This window comes from Rosa rugosa, chromosome 2 (assembly GCF_958449725.1).
Source record: "Rosa rugosa chromosome 2, drRosRugo1.1, whole genome shotgun sequence".
In the NCBI taxonomy this organism is placed as follows: Eukaryota; Viridiplantae; Streptophyta; class Magnoliopsida; order Rosales; family Rosaceae; genus Rosa; species Rosa rugosa.
In genome coordinates, this window is record NC_084821.1 from 14,974,444 (window position 1) to 14,994,272 (window position 19,829).

A 19,829-nucleotide genomic window follows, 5' to 3' on the forward strand; every position below is an offset into this window, starting at 1 on the left:
GTTTTAAACCTAAGACCAGCCACAACATATAAACAAGCTCTACCACGAGCAAGTTAGGTTTTGGTTATCTTGAGAAACTCTAAATATTTTGCAGGCTTAATTCTGTACAGAAATTTAAAAAAAAAAATTCACAATGAGGCATGGGACCCACCATGCCCCTACGTGGCTCTGCCCCCGCCGACCAAGGTATTTATCTCATTTTAAGTTTTTTAATTTTTTTTTTTAATCCTGGACGTACAAACTTCTAATTATGTCAAAATATTCGCAAAAGATCACTGGATTTCACTGCTCATTTGGAATTTGCCTTCAGTTTTTTGAATAAGATAACCTCTTACTATATTCCAAGAAATTCTACAATATATTAACATATAGGATATATGCAGTTACAACTTTTAGGACTCAATTAATCAAATGGAAATCTATTTTATTTTAATGAGAACATTATTTACTTTAATGAGAGCTTTTACAGAGTTATCACAAAGTTGTCGAAGTGATAACATGAATTCTCAAAATAATAAATATTACAGGAAATAAAATATGCATGAAAATCGGTAACATACCCTTACCAACTATATATATATATTTTGGTTACAACTTACCAACTATATTTCACCGTTAAAAGATACACAAATGTCATGGTTCGGTACTTCGGTTGCTTCCGTACGTTATACATGCGTCACCAAGCTTTTACTTGTTCAGAAACTAAACTTGACTAGGCTGAGTAATAATTTCCACGTACGTTACTCACTTAATTGATGTGTACATTAATACGATTTAAAAAGCAGAATGATTGTTGCCTGGGCCTTGAGATGCCGTTTCCCCACTTAGGACAATTAAGAGTGGCCAAAAGAAAACTTGGGACTAGTATATATTTACAACCGACAAAGCTTTAGTTTATCCAAAAAGAAAAAACTCTCCTTTTCTTTTAATTTCCATTCCTTTCATTACGATATAAATTTTTTCTGGGGGAGGAGGGGTCCTGTCGATAAACCCAAAGTTGATCGCTGCATTTTGCACTTAGAAATTTACCCACAGAAAATGACCACTTTGTCAAGTTATGTATGTCCATATAACTTGAGGCTTTGGCCATACTTCTGTCTTAATTCCCTTCAGTCATGCACTGCACTATAAATAGCAGTCGAGGCCTTACCAGAGAACTCATCCTAGACTTCGAGAGAGAATTCTATTCCCAGCTTTATAATCTTCTTCTCGAAACTTATTCATCAACTTTTTGAAGGAAATATGTCTTCAGGCTGTAGCTGTGGCTCTGACTGCAAGTGCGGCTCAGGCTGCAAGTAACAACTCTTGAATCTCCCAAACCCTAACATCCTATACAAATTTAATACGAACATTAAATTTGATTTTTTTTTTTCCAAGTAAGTTATTCATTTTTCTCTGTGTATATATATGCAGATGTGGCAGCATGTACCCTGACTTGGAGAACACCACAACTGAGACCATAATTGCTGGAGTTGCACCAGTCAAGACGTACGATTAGTTTATCACCTTAGTTTTTCATATAGAATCATATGCACATGAATTAATAAGTCTATTCTAACTAATTAATTTCATTGCATGTATATAATTTGATGATAAGTTGGTAACTGTAGATTAATTAATGAAATTAAACTTAATTACTATGCATGATTGCAGCGGCTACTATGAAGGGTCTGAGTATGGAGCAGAGAATGGCTGCAAGTGCGGCAGCAACTGCAGCTGCGACTCATGCGGCTGTGGCAAATGATCATCGATCAAAGCTAGAAGCTTACAAGGCCGTCAAGAAAAGCCTTCATATCATGGCACGGTTCTCTATAAATAAGAAAAGACTGTAAACTATGTGTTTGTCTAGTTGAGTATACAGCTTTTTATGTTGTAAAATAAGATTGCCATATGTGATCTCTGCAAATCCAAGCTCCTGGCTAGCTGCTATATGTATAGCTAGGGTTTGTGATTTGTTCTCTGGCTAGCCGCCTTGTATGTTACATCTTTCTTTCTTAATCATGTAGATCCATCTGTTCGTGTTTCTTCTGCTAGCTTTCTTGTGATTAATTTGGATTTGATATGATGCATGTATTTATAAATGGTTTGGATTGTGAGTTTGTTTTCTTAAAATTTTATAATTAGTAAGAAGAGTGTATTTCGACCTAGATGGTTGTGCGATACACGATGGGATCACACGTACGATCAATATTTTGTGTTCTCACTCATGCCAAATCTTAAAGCGGAAAAATTATTATATGGGGTCGGATCACTATATAAATGGTGGTTCGAGCTAATGTGATTGGTTTCTCTAAAAATTAGTTAATATTGCTGATTTAAAATCATACTGTATAAGTATAAATAAGAAAGAGAAATTCTTGCATAGGGGCTGCCGCACCACGTGGCGGTGCGGCCCTCCAATCAAAAGAAAGAAAATTTTCCCTCCAGCCTTTCTGAAACTGCTTCTGATTTTTAATATAAAATATCCAAAATACCGCCCCTGCTTGGACACTGATTGGGCAGTCGCACTGCCACGTGGTGCATGCGGGTGCCGTACGGAAGTCTCTCTCAATAAGAAAATACTGACCTGAGTCACACGATGACTTGGAGCCATATGGTAGGTAATGCCAGCAAATCCATTTACAAGCAGGACATTCACATTTTTTTTAAATCTTTTTTTTTTTTTTTTTTTCAAATGGAGTTGGTATGTATCTAATAGTGGATGGAGACCCTAACACCATGGTTGTTTAAGTGGAGTCCATGTACAATCACTCACTCAAAGTGACTCAACTAAGTTATAGGTAATGACAGCACGCATGAACATACAACCAATTATTTTAATACTCTGTTTGATTATAATTCCACACTACTATACCAAAACAATAAAAGAAGTACAAATTATCCATCGTCTTCCAAAAATATGGAGGCACTTATATATAATGTCTTTTTAAAAAAAAAAAAAAAAATTCCACAGTGCGCTTTTCATTTTGAGTTACCATCTCTTTTAACCTCTTCTTTTAAGGGCTAGTTTGGGATTAATGTGACTTTAAAAAAAAAAAAAGTACTGCTGCTGTGTTGTGAGAATAATCAGTTGTCAATTAAAACAGTTTCGTGTTTGGTAAATTATATTTTTAAAAGCAGACACATTTGCAGGCATGTGGAATGGCTTCAAAGAAAAAAAGAGGACATCCACTGGGTGCGTGAAACAAGAATCCACCAAAGGCCTCAAAGATCCTTGCTGAAGATGTTCTGAAGGTTCTCTATTCGGGTAGTCCTCCTAGCCCTAACCCAAAGGGCAAGGAGAAAATTTAAGGTATTAGGTACTAAGCCTACAAAATAAGTGTGAAATTGTTTCTTCATTCAAAAAAAAAAAAATTATTTTTAAAATTGCTGTCAATACATAAAACAACTTCAGAGCGTGTATTGATCCACAACAGATTCTAAAAGTAACCTCTGGACTGCTTCTCAAATCTGCTACCAGTGACCTATAACTTTCAATTAAATCTGCTTTTTATTTATTTACCAAATACAATAAAATTTTAAATTTTAAACAACAGCTGATTTTTTTGAAAGCGAAACAATTCTAAACTGGGCCTAAGCATGCAAATGAAACTTAGATCAAAAGGACAAAAACTTAAGTCAATTAACATAGAATAATCCATATTTCGGATAATGCTAAATTAACATTTTTCATGTACCAATGAAATCCAAGGATTTATAATATTTTTTTCTTGCGTTGAGATGCCATCACCCAACTTGGGTCAATTATTGTAAACACTAGAATTTGTGCCCGCGCGTTGCTGTGGGTTTTGGAACAAAATCTGGAAGTTTAGAATATTACAGAGTTATTTTATAATAATTACTAATAACTAATAAGTATGTGGATTAACAAGTAGGAGGAATGCCATAAATCTCTCTCTAATTTTTTTTTTCATTTATTATATATTTGTTAAAAAAAAAAAAGTAATACAAAATGATTATATTACTGCTCATATATAGCACATATGCCTCTCATTTGGATGGAAAAAGTTATAATCAATAGAAGGGTTGTAAACTGACAATTTTTTTCAAATTCAGGATGTGAATTTCTACAATTGTAAGTTCAAAGTGTAAACCGACGATGGCGCGGGATTGCTTGCTTGCTAATGATGAATGCTTTGACGCTCATGTCACGTCGAGGTACTGAACGATTCAATCTCTGAATTAAGAGCCAGATAATTCCAATCACAAACCCAAACCCAAAGCCGTTATTTTCTCCTTCGCTCAATCACCGGTCTGCTGCAAATTGAAACAAAATCAATTCTCATGAGAAAAAAAACAAACTTGAACACAGAAAAGAGCAATTAGCACCACAAAGTCACAAACATTCTCACACACCAAAAAAAAAAAGGAAAAAAAAAATGAGAAAAATAGCTGGTTCAAAGCAAGTACTGTGCCATAAAATTTAAAGTAATCAAAACCAAACTAACACAGTCTTCTAAAGAGGCCTCAATTTCCGGATCTTAGCTTTGGCAGCCATTTGGGCTGTTTTCACTTTCTTCATTATGTTTTTTATATGTTTAAGCTATCACAAGATTGTTGTAAAGGAGCTCATTCTGAAACTCCTGAGGAACACGCGTAAAGAGTTCTTTACCTTGTGATATCCCATGAAACTTGGTTGTAAATTCCAACAGATAAGAGTAGTCTAGCTCCTTTGGCCTGTAAGGCCTTTCTCTGATCACCCATTCCATCACCTGTCAAAACCAATACCTCAGCTACTCTGTTGAAACTCAATATTCAAATGCAGAAAAACGTACTGCAATCTCACTCAATTCAAGGAAACCATAAGGTATGGCTTATAAAGCCTTACAAAGAAAACTGAAAAGCAAACAGCCTTACATAGAAAACTGAAAAGCAAACAGCACTCTAGAAACATGGAGCATGAATCAAGGAAAAGCAAACAGCACATGGAATGAAAAAGTTCAAGCCCACCGCACTACCCTATTTAAGGGATTATTGACATAAAGCAATAACACAAAACATATTTTAATAACCATGTCAGCTCCAACAAATCCTCCCTTAAACTGATGTTCATTGCATCGCATCAGTTTATACCTGGCACCAGACACATTCCAAGCAAGTCTCGAAGTTTTTCGAACACCTCTAGCTTCAGTGGTTTAGTCATAGCATCTGCAATTTGATCTTGTGTGTTGCAATAAACCAGCTCCACAGTTCCATCCTTGGTAAGCTGTCGAAGAAAGTGAAAACGTACATCAATGTGTTTACTTCTCCCATGCATTACTGGGTTCTTCGAAAGCTTTATGGTTGAGCTATTGTCACAATACACTGTAGTACACCCTCTTTGTGCATGACCAAGCCTTTCAAAAATTCTGTGCATCCACACTCCTTGACAAGCACAGTAAGCAGCAGCAATAAACTCTGCTTCGGTGGTAGATAAAGTAACCACAGGTTGCTTTTTGGAAGACCATGAGACTGCTCCATCACTAAACATGAAAATATACCCTGATGTACTTTTTCGATCATCCACATCACCTGCATAATCACTATCAGTGAATGCCTCAAGCTTCTCTTCACCATTCCTTCTATATAGAACTCCCAAATTGATAGTGCCTTTAAGATACCTGAGCACCCTCTTAGCAGCTTGCATATGTAACTCAGTTGGACTTGACATAAACCTACTAATTAAGCTTACCACATACATGAGGTCAGGCCTAGTTGCGGTCAAGTACATGAGACTCCCCACTATTTGCTTGTACATGGTGGCATCTACCTTCACACCCCCTTCATCCTTCATTAATTTGAACCCAGGAACAATTGGATTCCTCACTGAGTTGGACTTCTCCATTCCGAACCTTTCCAAAATCTCACTTGCATATTTCTTTTGGCAGATATAAATACCAGCTTCATTTTGAACAACTTCAACACCAAGAAAATAACGCATCATTCCAAGATCAGACATATCAAATTCGTCCTTCATCGACTTCTTGAATTCCTCAAACATATATTCATCATTGCCAGTAAATATAAGATCATCAACATATAAACTAACAATGAGAATTTTACCTCCTTCACTCGACTTCACAAATAGAGTGTGCTCATGAGGACATCTTTCAAACCCTTCTTTGATGAAATATGCTTCAATACGACTGTACCATGCACGTGGAGCCTGCTTGAGTCCGTACAGGGCTTTGTTTAGCTTGTATACCTTTAATTCATCTCCTTTCTTCACATAGCCTTGCGGTTGATCAATGAAGACTGCCTCAGTAAGCTCCCCATGTAAAAATGCACTCTTGACATCTAGTTGATATACCTTCCAACCTTTTTGAGCAGCAAGAGCAATTACCATTCTAATGGTGTCCCATCTAGCCACTGGTGCAAAAACTTCAGTGTAGTCAATCCCATATTGCTGTGCATACCCTTTTGCCACAAGTCTGGCCTTACATTTATCAACTTCACCATTTTCATTCAACTTAGTCTTAAAGATCCACTTTACCCCAATTGTTTTTGCTCCCGCCGGCAAGGTTGTTAACTCCCAAGTATGATTCCTTTCAATTGCCTCAATCTCTTGATCCATTGCAGCCTTCCACTTAGCACTCTTGAAAGCTTCTTCAAATGTGGCTGGATCAGTGACAGAAGTAAACATGACAACATTGTTTGTTTCTTCGTCTTCAGATAGCCCTTCTCCGCTCACATAATCTTGCATCCACACAGGTTGCATTCTTGTCCTCCCTTCTTCTAGAATTTCTTCTTCTTCTGCATCATCATTATTCACATTTTCCTCTTCACTTTGAGCAGACTCATTTTCTTCTTCACTTTGAGCAGACTCATTTTCTTCTTCTTCACCATCACTCCAATCTAACACATCAAGCCTCACCTCTTCAGCAATCCTTCCCCAATCCCAACTTTCATCCTCTTCGAAAACCACATCTCGACTTACCACAATACGTTCAGATATAGGATCATAAAGCCTGTAAGCTTTTGATTCTTCGCTCACACCCAACAACACACACTTGTAGCTCTTATTATCCAGCTTCTTTCTCTTAGCCTCTGGAATGTGAACATGTGCAATGCAACCAAAAACCCTGAAATAGTGAACAGCTGGTTTGATCCCACTCCATGCCTCTTCAGGGGTCATATCCTTCACTGCCAAGGTAGGGCTCCTGTTGAGAATGTGGATTGACCAATTTACTGCTTCGGGCCAGAATACTTTTGGAACTTGTTTCTCCGACAACATGCTCCGAACCATATTCATAATGGTTCGATTTTTCCTCTCGGCTACCCCGTTTTGCTGAGGGGTGTAGGCTGCAGTCAATTGCCTACTAATGCCATGTGTGCTACAGAAAGTGTTAAACTCTTGAGAGGTGAACTCTCCTCCTCTATCAGTACGTAAACATTGAATATAATCTCCTGTTTCCTTCTCAATGAGGCACTTAAAACTCTTGAATGTTGTAAAAGCTTGGGACTTCTCATTCAAGAAATACACCCAGGTTTTTCGACTATAATCATCTATAAAACTGATTAGGTACCTTTTTCTGCTATTTGACAATGGCTTGATAGGTCCGCAGATGTCTGAGTGTATAAGCTGAAGTCTGTGTGAGGCTCTCCACATGCTCTTCTTTGGAATCGATTCCCTGTGCTGCTTCCCTACCATACAATCTTTGCATAACTTGGATGGCATCTTGAAGTCTGGTAAACCCTTCACCATCTTTCTGTATTGAAGAGTTCTTATCCCTTTGAAGCTTAGGTGGCCATATCGACAATGCCACAAGTGAGTGTTGTCTTCAGACACTGTTTGGAAGCAAGCTGAGGCTTGAGGCAACATGTTTGCACGTATTAAGAACATCCTGTTAGGAGATATCTTAGTTTGCATGATCAAACCTTTTCTTGGATGATAAATCTGGCACATTCCATTCTGGATTAGAATTGCAACTCCCTTTTCTTGCAATTGTCCAATGCTAAGCAAGTTATTCTTCAGCTCCGGGATGTAGTACACATCTGTGAATACTTGTGTGACTCCATTGGCTTGTAGTCTCACATTACCCTTCTCCATGACTGCCATTTTGGAGTTGTTGCCTAGTTTTACAGACTGTCGAAATTGCTCATTTAGATCAGTGAACCATTGCTTGTTGCCACTCATGTGGTTGCTACAGCCGGAATCAAGAAACCAAACCTCCTCCATCTTAGAATTGTTGAGCTCAACGTATGCCATAAGTAACATCTCCTCCTTCTCATCGAGCTCTGCATAGTTTGCACCTTTCTCCCATTCAGGACACTCATGCTGAAAGTGCCCTAATTTGTGACATTTGTAACATTCAACCAATGCGTTATTAAACTGTTGTCTGCTCCTTCCTCTTCCTCTACCTCTAAAGCCTCCTCTTCCTCTTCCTCTTCCACTAGTTCTGTCTTCATATGTGACTTTCAATGCTTGTTCCTCTCCTCCATGGCCTCGCATTCTCTGCTCGTGTACAAGAAGGCTGCTCTGCAGTTCATCGATGGTCAGCACACCACATAATCAAACTTGGCAGTCATCGATCTCAGGATCTTCTCAACAATAACCAGCTCTGCCATATTTTCACTGTGAGCCTTCATCTTATTTGCAATTGTGAGGGTACGAGCAAAGTATTCATCGACTGTTTCTCCTTCTTTCATTTGAAGCACCTCGAACTCCCTTCGAAGTGCTTGCAATTGAGCACGTTTCACCTTTGTAGAGCCCTGGTACTTCTGCCTCATTGAATCCCATATGTGCTTTGTTGTTTCTTTGTTGAGAATTGTCTCTATAATTGTTCTGTCAATGGCTTGAAATAAATAATTTTTCACCTTCAAGTCTTTCAGCTTTGCATCTTCAATTTGCTTGCGTTGGCCCTCTGTAAGTTCAGCTCCTTCTGCTGCAGCAGGTATCCCATTCTCCACTAAACTCCAGTACTCTTTCGATCTCAGAAAGTTCTCCATGAGCATAGACCAGTGGTCATAATGCCCGTCAAATCTTGGTATGGCAGGTTGCACAAAGTTGCTCTCAGTTGCCATGTTTCACTCACTCTCTATCTCTAAGAAAACTGCGGTTTCTTAGCTTTGAAACTCTCAATCAGGCCCCGTGAAGGGCTCTGATACCAAATTTGTTGAAACTCAATATTCAAATGCAGAAAAACGTACTGCAATCTCACTCAATTCAAGGAAACCATAAGGTATGGCTTATAAAGCCTTACAAAGAAAACTGAAAAGCAAACAGCCTTACATAGAAAACTGAAAAGCAAACAGCACTCTAGAAACATGGAGCATGAATCAAGGAAAAGCAAACAGCACATGGAATGAAAAAGTTCAAGCCCACCGCACTACCCTATTTAAGGGATTATTGACATAAAGCAATAACACAAAACATATTTTAATAACCTTGTCAGCTCCAACATACTCAACCAAATGGGTTCAAATTTAAAGGCTAATAGCTTTAGTTGCAGAATGAATTGTGGGAATTGGGTACTAGTCAAAATGTAATTGTATAGAAATGGTTCTGGGCCGAAATTACATTCTGTAGTTATAAACAACAAAGCTTCAAACTTTACCCAAAAAGATTCAATCTTTTCTTTTTCACAATTTCCCATCAAGCAAATTAAATCACCCATTAACAAAATGAACTCAGCGAGAGAAAGAGAGGTACCTCAAGAGCGCGTTGGTTAGACTTGAGCTTTCTGAGGCGATTAATGGCGTGGAAGATGTCACCTCTGTGAATGGGGAAGCCATCACCCATCCAGCTCTGGAAAGCAGACCCAACTGGGTCGCCTCTCGGCAGCTTCTCGATTCTGTAAGACAAGCAGCTTCTGGGTGCTTCTTGTTTTGGGTCTGAGACTTGATCGGGAACAGCGTTTGATGCAGAGGAAAAAGTTGAAGGTGGATGGGATTTTGGCGGGAGAAAAATAGAGCACACCAAGTGTTCGAGGTTTTGCCTGAACCAAACTGCGCTGTATCACAAGGTACAGCCCTTGCATGCTTAACTTTTGAGTGTGAGCAAAAACAAACTAGTCAAGTTGGGAAGTGAATGCCTTTACTTAAGCCCAAAACATGACGTCCAGCCAAGGCCCAAAACTTGATGAGTTTCTTTCTAAGGTTGACGGTAACTTCGTGGCCTGCTCACAGAGTTGATAGTGAATGAGAGCAATCAATCTCCCTGTTTTAATTCATGCGTAGTATAATGATCGGAACACGTTTCTATTTGAGACAACCTATGACTGGTCCCAAAGCAATCAAATAATTCTGTGGTAGTGTGGCCGATATTTTACGTACAAGCTAGCAAACCAGTACGGAGTATAGTTTCAAATAAAAGAATAGATGGCCGTCTAATCAAATTATATATACGAAAAGTTTGGATTTCAAACCATTGCTTTTGCTTTGGGGATGATCATGCTGTGGATCGATATATTCTCGACCAATTCTTATATAAAATTCTCTTCTATCAAAGAATTTGTTCATATATATATATACATATCCTATCCAGAGCGATGCCTCGTTCTGAAATTTCAGAGCGAGGTTAGGGTTTAGGGTCACTTTTCGGTCGCATATCCACATCTCAACCGTTCAGTTTTTAGGTACTAATGTATAGATCATCTCTGCAAAATTTCAACGAAATTGATGGTCTTTAAGGTATCTAACTCGCTTAAACCAATAGACGAATTGAATCTGTCCAACCTGAACCGTACTAGCTTTAAGGCAGTTATTAATGCCTTAACGACTATCAATTTGGCTGAAATTTTGCAGAGATGATCTATACATTAGTACCTAAAAACTGAACGGTTGAGATGTGGATATGCGACCGAAAAGTGACCCTAAACCCTAACCTTGCTCTGGATAGGATCTGTATATATATATATATATATATATATATATATATATATAAAATTCAATTCTCATTTCAAAGCAAAACACACACGTACATTAATCTAAGAAAAAGCAAAGAAAACCACAATTAAGAAGGAAGTGATCAACATTGCCCTCCGGTGACAAAGTGATGCCTAAAGTAAAATTTAGAAAAGCTTTTCAAATAATTTGTTTTTATCGATTAAAAAAAAAAGTCAGAAAAGCAAGCAGAAACTAAAACATTGCAAAATATATAAACAAACCAAAATGGCAAAAACTAACAATGTCAATAATAAAACAACAAGCTAAGAGAAGTTTTCATTTGAAGACCACTCTTCTTGTCTTTTGAGATGCAAAAATGTTGATTAAATTATTGTATTTAAATTTTTTAAACAATTTTCTTTCAATAGATAACATGGATAGTCCATTCAACCTTTCCTGTGACGTGGCTGATCTTAAATATGATTTTATTAGTTTCAATTTAGAAAAACTGCTTTTAACAAAAGCAACTGTCACATGTAAGTTAATAGTATTCTATAAGCAATCATGGTATTTGAGAAACAATCACATATTTGAACAAAGTTAAGACTAGTGTTTCTACTTTGCTTTCTGAACCTCTCTTTAGCATTTTTGTTAACAATTTTTATTCTAAATGCAGCTTCGAACCGTCTATATATCAGAAAAATTATCATGAGCGAGAAACTCTATGTGTTTGAGACACTTTACTTTCAAATCAGTATCAACTAATGACTCTAATTGTTTCACATCACGTAAAAAACCAAAAACACTTTCATATAATTGAAATTGTTCAAATCTACTGTGAAGGGAAGATATGAATTGATCTACTATATATAAAAAATACTCAGTCCTGAAAGTGTCTTCAACGACATATAGTGTTGATTCATCATTTACATTCTCATCATACTGCTTTTTTCTACAACTTCTACATCTTTCATGAAATATAGGTTCTATTTTCATTTCAAGTGCAATCTCTCTAGCTAAAATCATAGTAGGTGTAAATCTTTATTCTCCAAAAAAAAAAAAAAACAATCAGTCTAACAGTTTAATAGCATCATATATCTTTAGATTGTAACTTTTACTAATCAAGTCAATAGCAAATAGCATATCATACCAGATAATCATCCCTAGTAAAAATTCAAAGTTTGCAAACGCATAGTCTGCTAACATTTCAACTTCACATTTTAGTGCACCATCTAAGTTATCTGTATTTGCCAATTATTATAAAGCATCTCTAATTTGTGGAGCTTGATATCTAATAGCCTTGACACTTTCTACCCAACTTTCCCACCGTGTTGTAGCCAACACTTTGATGGTCAAATCACTTACATTATCTTCTAATTTTCCACCTCTTTGTTGAATATATATATATATTTATTGTACTATTCCAAAAAAAATTTTAGCTTTAGGACAAGAGTTGGCCATGTCAAAAAAACACAAGGTTAAGATTATATATGAGGGCCACATGGTGTGTAGAATGCTCTTGGATTAATTTCTAACAACCTTTTCTGGCATGGACACATTGATGCTTTCCCTTTATGTTTGACCCATTATCATACCCCTGCCCTAGCATTATTAATATCAAGTTCTAGTTTGGCTATAACACTTAAAAAGTTCATCAAAAAGTCTTTTTTCCAGTGGTATCATCTCCTCTTAAAAACTCCAAGAAATATTCTTCTACTTTTGCTTGGATCTTTGATATATCCACATATCGCAAAATTAGAGACATTTGTTCTCTTTTACTAATGTCAGGAGTACAATCAAGAATGATAGAAAAGTACTTTGCTTCTTTTACTATTCTTAAGATTTCATTTTTAATTTCAAAGGCTAACAAATCTATCAATTCATTTGATATTCTAGGTCCAAGATAATGACTATGAATTTCATCATCTTTTATATGCCGGAGATGTTCTTTCAGTATTGGATCGAACTGTTCAATTGTCGCAATAAAGTTCAGAAAAATTTCATTATTTCCTTCTCCTATCTTCTCATTTATTCCACGAAATACCATGTTGTTTTTAGAAAGACCTTTAATAACAACAATAATATTATTTTCAATACTTTTCTCCAATGTACTCTCTTTGTTAACTTGTTGTAGATCTATCAATCGTCTTATTTTTTTAGAATCTCTCTTCTAACTCAAACCAACTCCACATATTAGTGACATGTTGAATACTTCTTTCATGACTTTTAAGGTTGTCACTAAGATTTTGCCAATCTCTTTTACTAATGTCAGGAGTGCAATCAATAACATACAAGCTAGCCACAGCACAAATCACAATCCTAGCTCTCTAGGTCCAGAAGATGGATTTGCAGGCAGTTTTATTTCACAATAAGGCTCCAAACCCAACAAGCTCCCTTTTACAGTTTTCTTATTTAGAGGATGATATACGTGGTGCTTCTCTGCTTAGGAGCCTCGTCAAGCTTTCGTACAGATCATTTGTGAAAGCCGAATGAATCACAGTTTGAGCCAGACTTGCGCTGGACGTATACCTCTCCAAAATTCATTTCTGAATCCTCATAGTACCTGTATATAAACAAGAAGTATATTTTCGATTTTCAAAAGACGGACTATTAACTCACCACTAATTATTCAATTGGCGCAACACCTATACTTGCATATTAATAATTAGTAATGAACCCGCCCATTTGTATATTATGCATGATTTAGCTCTTTTCTTTAAAAGTAAATCGAATCTCATTAACTAACCCATAGTCACTGTTAGCTCTTCTATATATTGATGTTTTTTGTGTTATATGTCCAGAATAAAATCAGGTAATGCACCCAGAAGGAATTGAGCGGGAGATAGCGTACGTCTTTAGCGGTGCAACCCCATCAATGATGATCTTAGAGGTGGTGGCGTTCTCTGAGAAACTCAAGCCAGTCCTTCCGCAGCTGCATATACACACAGAATAAACTGAGACAAAGATAATAAATATATAGAGTCAAGGAAAACGTACACACATGAATGAATCAGTGTTTTCAAAAAATGAGTACAGTTAATTACTTGCAGTCGTCGCCGCAGGAGCAGTTGGAGCACGAGCAGTTTGGGTTTCCGCAAGGCATTTTAGTAGCTCAAAGAAAGACTAGAGTGAATGAAAAATGAGAAGGATGAATATGGATCGCTGAATGGTATGTTAAACCCAGTAGCATACTGACACTATTTATAATGCAGACAATGATTAAAAGGTTGATATGCAGAATGAGATCCACCATACACGTGACTGGCTAGTGGCTACGTGCCCTTAATCGGGATGTTTTTGGACTGGAATAATGAATTATTCATGCACCACTCAAATCCAATTCGCGGTGGAGTACGTACTTGTTTCATTTGAGGATGGGAGGAAGTACATAATACTGGTGATCGAAGTTGGTTAATCTGGTTCAAAGGGAACACGTACTGCACGCGATGCACTAATAATGCTGTACTTTTCTTAATATTCAGTAATTAACATGGTTTATTTCAGTTTAGAAGGGTATTAGATCGTAGCAAAAGGACATATATACCAAAGTACGTGTACCAGAAGAAGGAGGGTGTTGAGCAGAAGGAAGAGCGTGCTTCTCACTTAGCTTGGTTAATTTTTGCCGTTTAATTACGGTTTTGAGTTTACATAATATCGATCTGGTACGAAGTGGCTTGTTTTATATCTCTTAATGTTCAATTATTTATTTTGAATTAGAATTCTACTGACGTGCTACACCTTAAAATTCAAACCTAAAATTATATCTAAATTTACATTGCAAAAAGAAAAATTAATAATATCTAAAATTAAGCTTTGGCCTCGCACGTACGCCTGACATATCCTTGTCAATAAAGATTGTACTAGACAATTGTAAATAAACAACACTAGTGTGTAGTACAAATTGTACTACACTATTCAACAAAAAAATCATCTTAATTACTACTAGTGTTCTAGCTAACAAAAGACCACAAGAAATGTTAATAAAAAAATAAAAAATAAAATAAAACGGTTTAAGTAAATCTCTACTTTGTGTTTGGTCCAAACTCTAGGTTACTTGACTTAGTAGTAATAGGGTTTTAATTAGAGATAATCTCGGAGAATCTTAGAGATATTCATTGATTGTATGATTACCTTTCCTTGTATAATTCAGATTCTATGCTTTGTAATCCTCTATATAAAGAGGCCTCTATTATCAATGAGAACACACAGCAATTCTCTCTCAATTTCTGATTTCCTAAAACACGTTATCAGCACGAAACTCTAACCCTGAAATATTAAATTCATAGCTTTCAAATCCCAGAAACCTCTGCCATCCACCTTGAAGCCTTCAACCACAAGAGTCCAGAATCGGCAACGCCACCCCCTGAACCGGCCAGAAAAACACCGAACTAGCCTCCAGAAGACACAAAAACTCCCCTGCCCGGTTCAAAGCTTTCCTCTCCACCTACGACAGCCATACTTCAGCACCAACAGAGACTTGATCCCAGAATCCGGGAACCGGAAAAACTTTCCCCCTGAACCGGCCAAAAACGATGTGAACCGACCACCAGAAGCTGCTGCCATCTGAACCGGCAGAAAAGAGAAAAAAAAAAAAAAAAAGGAAGAAGAGCCCAGAAAGAGAAGCCCAAGCCCAGGCCCAGAAGGAGACTGCCACGTCAGCACCAGCGTCAGCACCACTGCCCCGTCAGCTCCCTCGGTCAACGTCAGTCAACCCTCCTGTCAACGACCGGTCAACGACTTTTCTTTCAACATTTCAATAAAGGGATGACTTTTTTACTCAAAAAAAAAATAGAAAATTACATATTAGTGTCATTTTGAGACTTATATTAGTCATAAGGCCACCTAAATTTTTTTGTACACATAAGGCCACTTTTAGGTCCAAAACTATTAGCTTCTTTTTATGCTCTACCTATTTTACCCTCAACTCTCTCTCTCCCTTCGATAGAGCTATTTTTTCTTTTCAAAAATAGATCCACGTTCTCTCTCTCTCTCTCTCTCTCTCAACTTTTTGCTGGAAGGACCGTGCATCTCCGCCGGCACCATCCCATCTCAGCCGGCATCCAATTGCTCGATCGCGCGTCTGCACCAGTGCACCGTCAAGTACACTTTGGGAGATCAAGTTCAAAACCACACCCTAGAAAAAGCTAGATTCACAATTCCACTAGATGCATCCACCTATATTTCTTGATTTCTCTGATAATTGAGCTTTCTGTGAACAGACCGACGTCGGTTGATGGTCGTGCCGGACGCGCCGTACATGGCGGCTGGGACAATGGCGGGAGTGGTGGATCTGTCCTTCAGAGCTCGATTTACAGTCGGACGATCGTGATCTTCCTGTAGTAGGCGAGTCGACAAGCTCGGAGAGATTCAACAGTTTATCATGGTCCAAGCCCGCTGCTGGATCAAGTTATCATGACTTTGGCCTTCGACTCATCGCCGGTGGACTCATCAATGGGACTATTGATATCTGGAATCCGCTCACTCTGATCCGGTAACTCTCGCCTTGAAATTTTGTGTTTCCGTTTGGTTTGAATTAGGATTGAATTGAATCTTGGAATTTATGCGTCGGAATGTGGCTTTCTTTCAATGTTTTGGTAATGTGACTTGCTTAGAGTTAAACTTGTATGACGAGGAAAAGAAAACGTTCTTTGATCAGGTTTGATGTTTTTTAGGCCTCTCTTTGTGTAGAAGTTTTTGCTTATTTGGTGGTTGGGATCTGATATTGGATTTTGGTGCGAGGAAGTGGAGGCATTGGATCTAACTGATAGTTTGGTGTTTGTTTTGATGGAGTTGGACTTAAATTTTAGTTGAATGAGTTCTTTCAGTTGTTTAGTCTCACTGTAATCATGTGATTGATCTTGGGTATTCCCTGATGGGAAATTGTTGCAATTTGTTATTCTGGATATTGATTATTGAACTATTACAAGTAATCCCGTCCTGTTTTGTTTATGTTTTTCCTCCATATCCTGGTTATGTGATTTGACTGTAACTTGTGTCACATATCTGCTAGCCTTGAGGTTCTGATTGTTTTAATCTTCAGATTTTGAGTTGATTCCTTAATAGTTCTTTCTTAGTGCTACTATGTGCTCCCATCGTATGCATTGTAGTCTTTGGGTAATATCAAATGCTAATCTCTTCCTCTATTTGTTTTTTCTCCTATTAACAGGTCCGCTTCCTGACCAAAATATATCATCCTAACATTGATAAGGCAAGTTACTTTCTCCTTCTGTTGCTTTTTTTTTTTTTTTTTCCGTTGTTCAATATGATTTTCTCAGTGAGAATGGTTTTCTTTGGCAGCTTGGTAGGATATGCCTTGATATTCTGAAAAACAAAGGGAGCCTAGCCCTCCAAATCCGAACAGTATTGCTGAGGTGACATTTGGCCTTCCTATACTACCATAGATGTTTAAAAGCAGTTTATCTTGATCTGAAGAAATAGAAATCTGCCCACAATTTTTTTCCCCTTTTTTTTATTTTGTTGACCATAGTGTGTTGAAACATGGTAAGTGTGAGCTCATTTCAGTTCAATAAATGATCACTCGTAATGTAATCATAAATGACATTCATGTTAGATAACTGCACTCTCCCGAGTGTTTCTAGATATTAATCTTTTAAAAGTCTTTTATTTTCTGTTGCAGTTAGTAACAACTGTTATAGTTGCTTTTTAACACGGTGATAGTAGTTTTCCATGCTGATGTTAGTATCTTTTTAAGTTGATGTCAGTAGCTTATGTTTTCATTTTAATTGATTTTAAGTCAGTAGTTTTCTATAACTGTTATAATGGCTTTTTAATATAGTGATAGTAGTTTTTTTATCCTTATGTTAGTATCTTTTCAAGTTGATGTCTGTAGCTTTTTTTGTTTTCATTTTCATTGATTTCAAGTTAATAGCTCTCTTTAAATGTTATAGTGGCTTTTCAACACAGTGATATTAACTTTGTATCTCTATGTTAGTATCTTTTTAATCTGATGTCAGTAACTCTTTTGTTTTCATTTTGATTGATTTTAAGTGGTCTTTTGTCAATACCTTATGAAATTGAAAAAGCATGATTCTGAATGAAATTCAATTTTCTCTTTGTTGTGATTTCGTATTTCTAGCATTTCTTGTTTGGGATTTGTGTTACACTGACAACATGGATAATCACTAACAACATGGATAATTTGCTGGTTTTGTGCAATCATTATCTATGTTAGTAGTTTTTTATTATTGGTCTAGTAGCTTTATACATGTGTCATTATAGCTTTCTGTATCTATGTTAGTAGATTTTTAGATTGCTTGTCTTTGATTATATGGTTGATAAAGAGTGTCACTTTTGCGGTGCAGCGACATACTGTTGTTTTTAGTTTACATTTCAAACACTAATATTTTGTTGTATCTTCTTGCAGAATTCTTCCCTTTGCATTTGCATAGTAGATTCCGAAAATCATGTGAATTTGGGTTGTGAAGCCTCCCTTAACCAAGAGATCATCTGGCCAACCAAGAAATGTTGAAATGAAGTCTGGTACTGAAGGTGGCAAATTAATGCCTATGGTTAGTGTAGTGTGGTAGAGCTTGACAACAAGAAACATCAATGGTGGTCATCTGAAAAATAACAATAGTACAACATTGATAGTAGCTTTATAAAACAATTGTACTAGATTTTCACAACTATGATAGTGGCTTTTTACAACTATAGAAGTAGTTTTTTACATAGTTATATCATTGTTAAATCCTGCATATTTTGTGTATCATTGAATATGTTTTATGTTTTATGTTCCCTGTGCCAGATTTGATGCATTGTTGGCTTTTGTCACTAGATTTTGTGGTTGATTTATGGACTCTGCTTGGTTATAGCTTTTGACATTTATGAGAGTAGCTTTTGGTGATGGTGAGAGTAGTTTTTGTTACTGGTGATAGTAGTTTTCTGGTGTTGATGACAGCAGTTATTATTGTTGATGACAGTAGCTTTTGGTATTTGTAACAGTAGCTTTTGTTGGTGGGGATAGTAGATTTTGGTTTTGAGGAGTGTAGCTTTTGTTAGTCATAGTAGCTTTTATTGCTGGTAACAGTAGCTTTTTGTGACCTCGCCGGAAATCTCACGAGTAGTTTTTGTTGACAGTAGATTTTTTTGTGGTAACAGTAGTTTTTGTTGCTAGTGACAGTAGCTTTTCTGACCTCGTTAACCAGCGTAGTTTTTGTTTGTGACAATAGTTTTTGTTGCTGGTGATAGTAGCTTTTGTGACATCGCAGGAAATCTCACCGGAGTAGCTTTTGTTACTAATGACAGTAGATTTTGTTAGTAATAGTAGCTTTTGTTGCTGGCGACAGTAGCTTTTGTGACCTCGCCGGAGATTGTCGGAAATCTCACAATAGTAGCTTTTATTGCTGGCGACAGTAGCTTTTGGTATTAGTAACAGTAGCTTTTGTAGTCGCCGGAGGTCGGCCGGAGACCAGCCGGAGTTAGCCGAAGGTCAATCGGAGACTCGCCGGAGTTGGCCAGAGGTCGACCGGAGACCCGCCGGAGTTGGCCGGAGACCTTGCCGGAGAAGAGAGAGAGAATGATTGTTTACTTTTTACTCTAGTGGCATTTATGTAAATATGTTGGTTTTTAATATCCAAAATATAACACCTTTTTTAATCTAGTGGCCTTATGAGGGAAAAAACTTGTTGGTGGCCTTATGGCTAAAAAAACATTCAAAGATGCACTTATATGTAATTAACCCAAAAAAAAAACCTTCAACCGTAATTATACTTTTACCGATGGCATACACCAATTCTTTCATCTTTCTGTTACTTATTCAACGTGGGTCTCCAAATTTTGAGTTTATTGACTCCACAGAAATATAACAAGCAATATTAGATTTTCTTTTGGGATAAATTAATTAAACAGTCATTCATAGTAAACCCTTGTACTCGTTTTTGTCTTTAGGCCACATATAATTGACCCAAGTTGGTGATGGGATCTCAACGCAAGAAAGCATATTATAAATCCTTGAATTTCATTGGCACACGAAAAATGTTAATTTAGCAATTATCCTATATATC

General features: G+C 37.0%; 1 protein-coding gene across 1 annotated transcript; it reads right to left on the reverse strand.

The window, feature by feature from the left end:
- Positions 1 to 13,038: 13,038 nt before the first annotated feature.
- LOC133732620 (metallothionein-like protein 1B) lies at positions 13,039 to 14,004 on the reverse strand. The gene is made up of 3 exons (XM_062160205.1): positions 13,851 to 14,004; positions 13,658 to 13,738; positions 13,039 to 13,369 (listed from the first exon to the last, which is right to left on the reverse strand). The coding sequence occupies exons 1-3, from the start codon at positions 13,907 to 13,909 to the stop codon at positions 13,279 to 13,281; spliced, it is 231 nt and encodes a 76-aa protein (XP_062016189.1). The 5' UTR covers positions 13,910 to 14,004; the 3' UTR covers positions 13,039 to 13,278.
- Between the last annotated feature and the right edge of the window lie 5,825 nt (positions 14,005 to 19,829).

What these genes read in the sequence shown, in the direction of transcription:
- LOC133732620 (XM_062160205.1), bottom strand. Translation starts at nt 13,909, where the DNA reads ATGCCTTGCGGAAACCCAAACTGCTCGTGCTCCAACTGCTCCTGCGGC. An exon ending in TCCTGCGGCGACGACTGCAA is followed by an intron (nt 13,739 to 13,850) that starts GTAATTAACTGT and finishes GTGTATATGCAG; the next exon opens with CTGCGGAAGGACTGGCTTGA. An exon ending in GGGGTTGCACCGCTAAAGAC is followed by an intron (nt 13,370 to 13,657) that starts GTACGCTATCTC and finishes GTTTATATACAG; the next exon opens with GTACTATGAGGATTCAGAAA.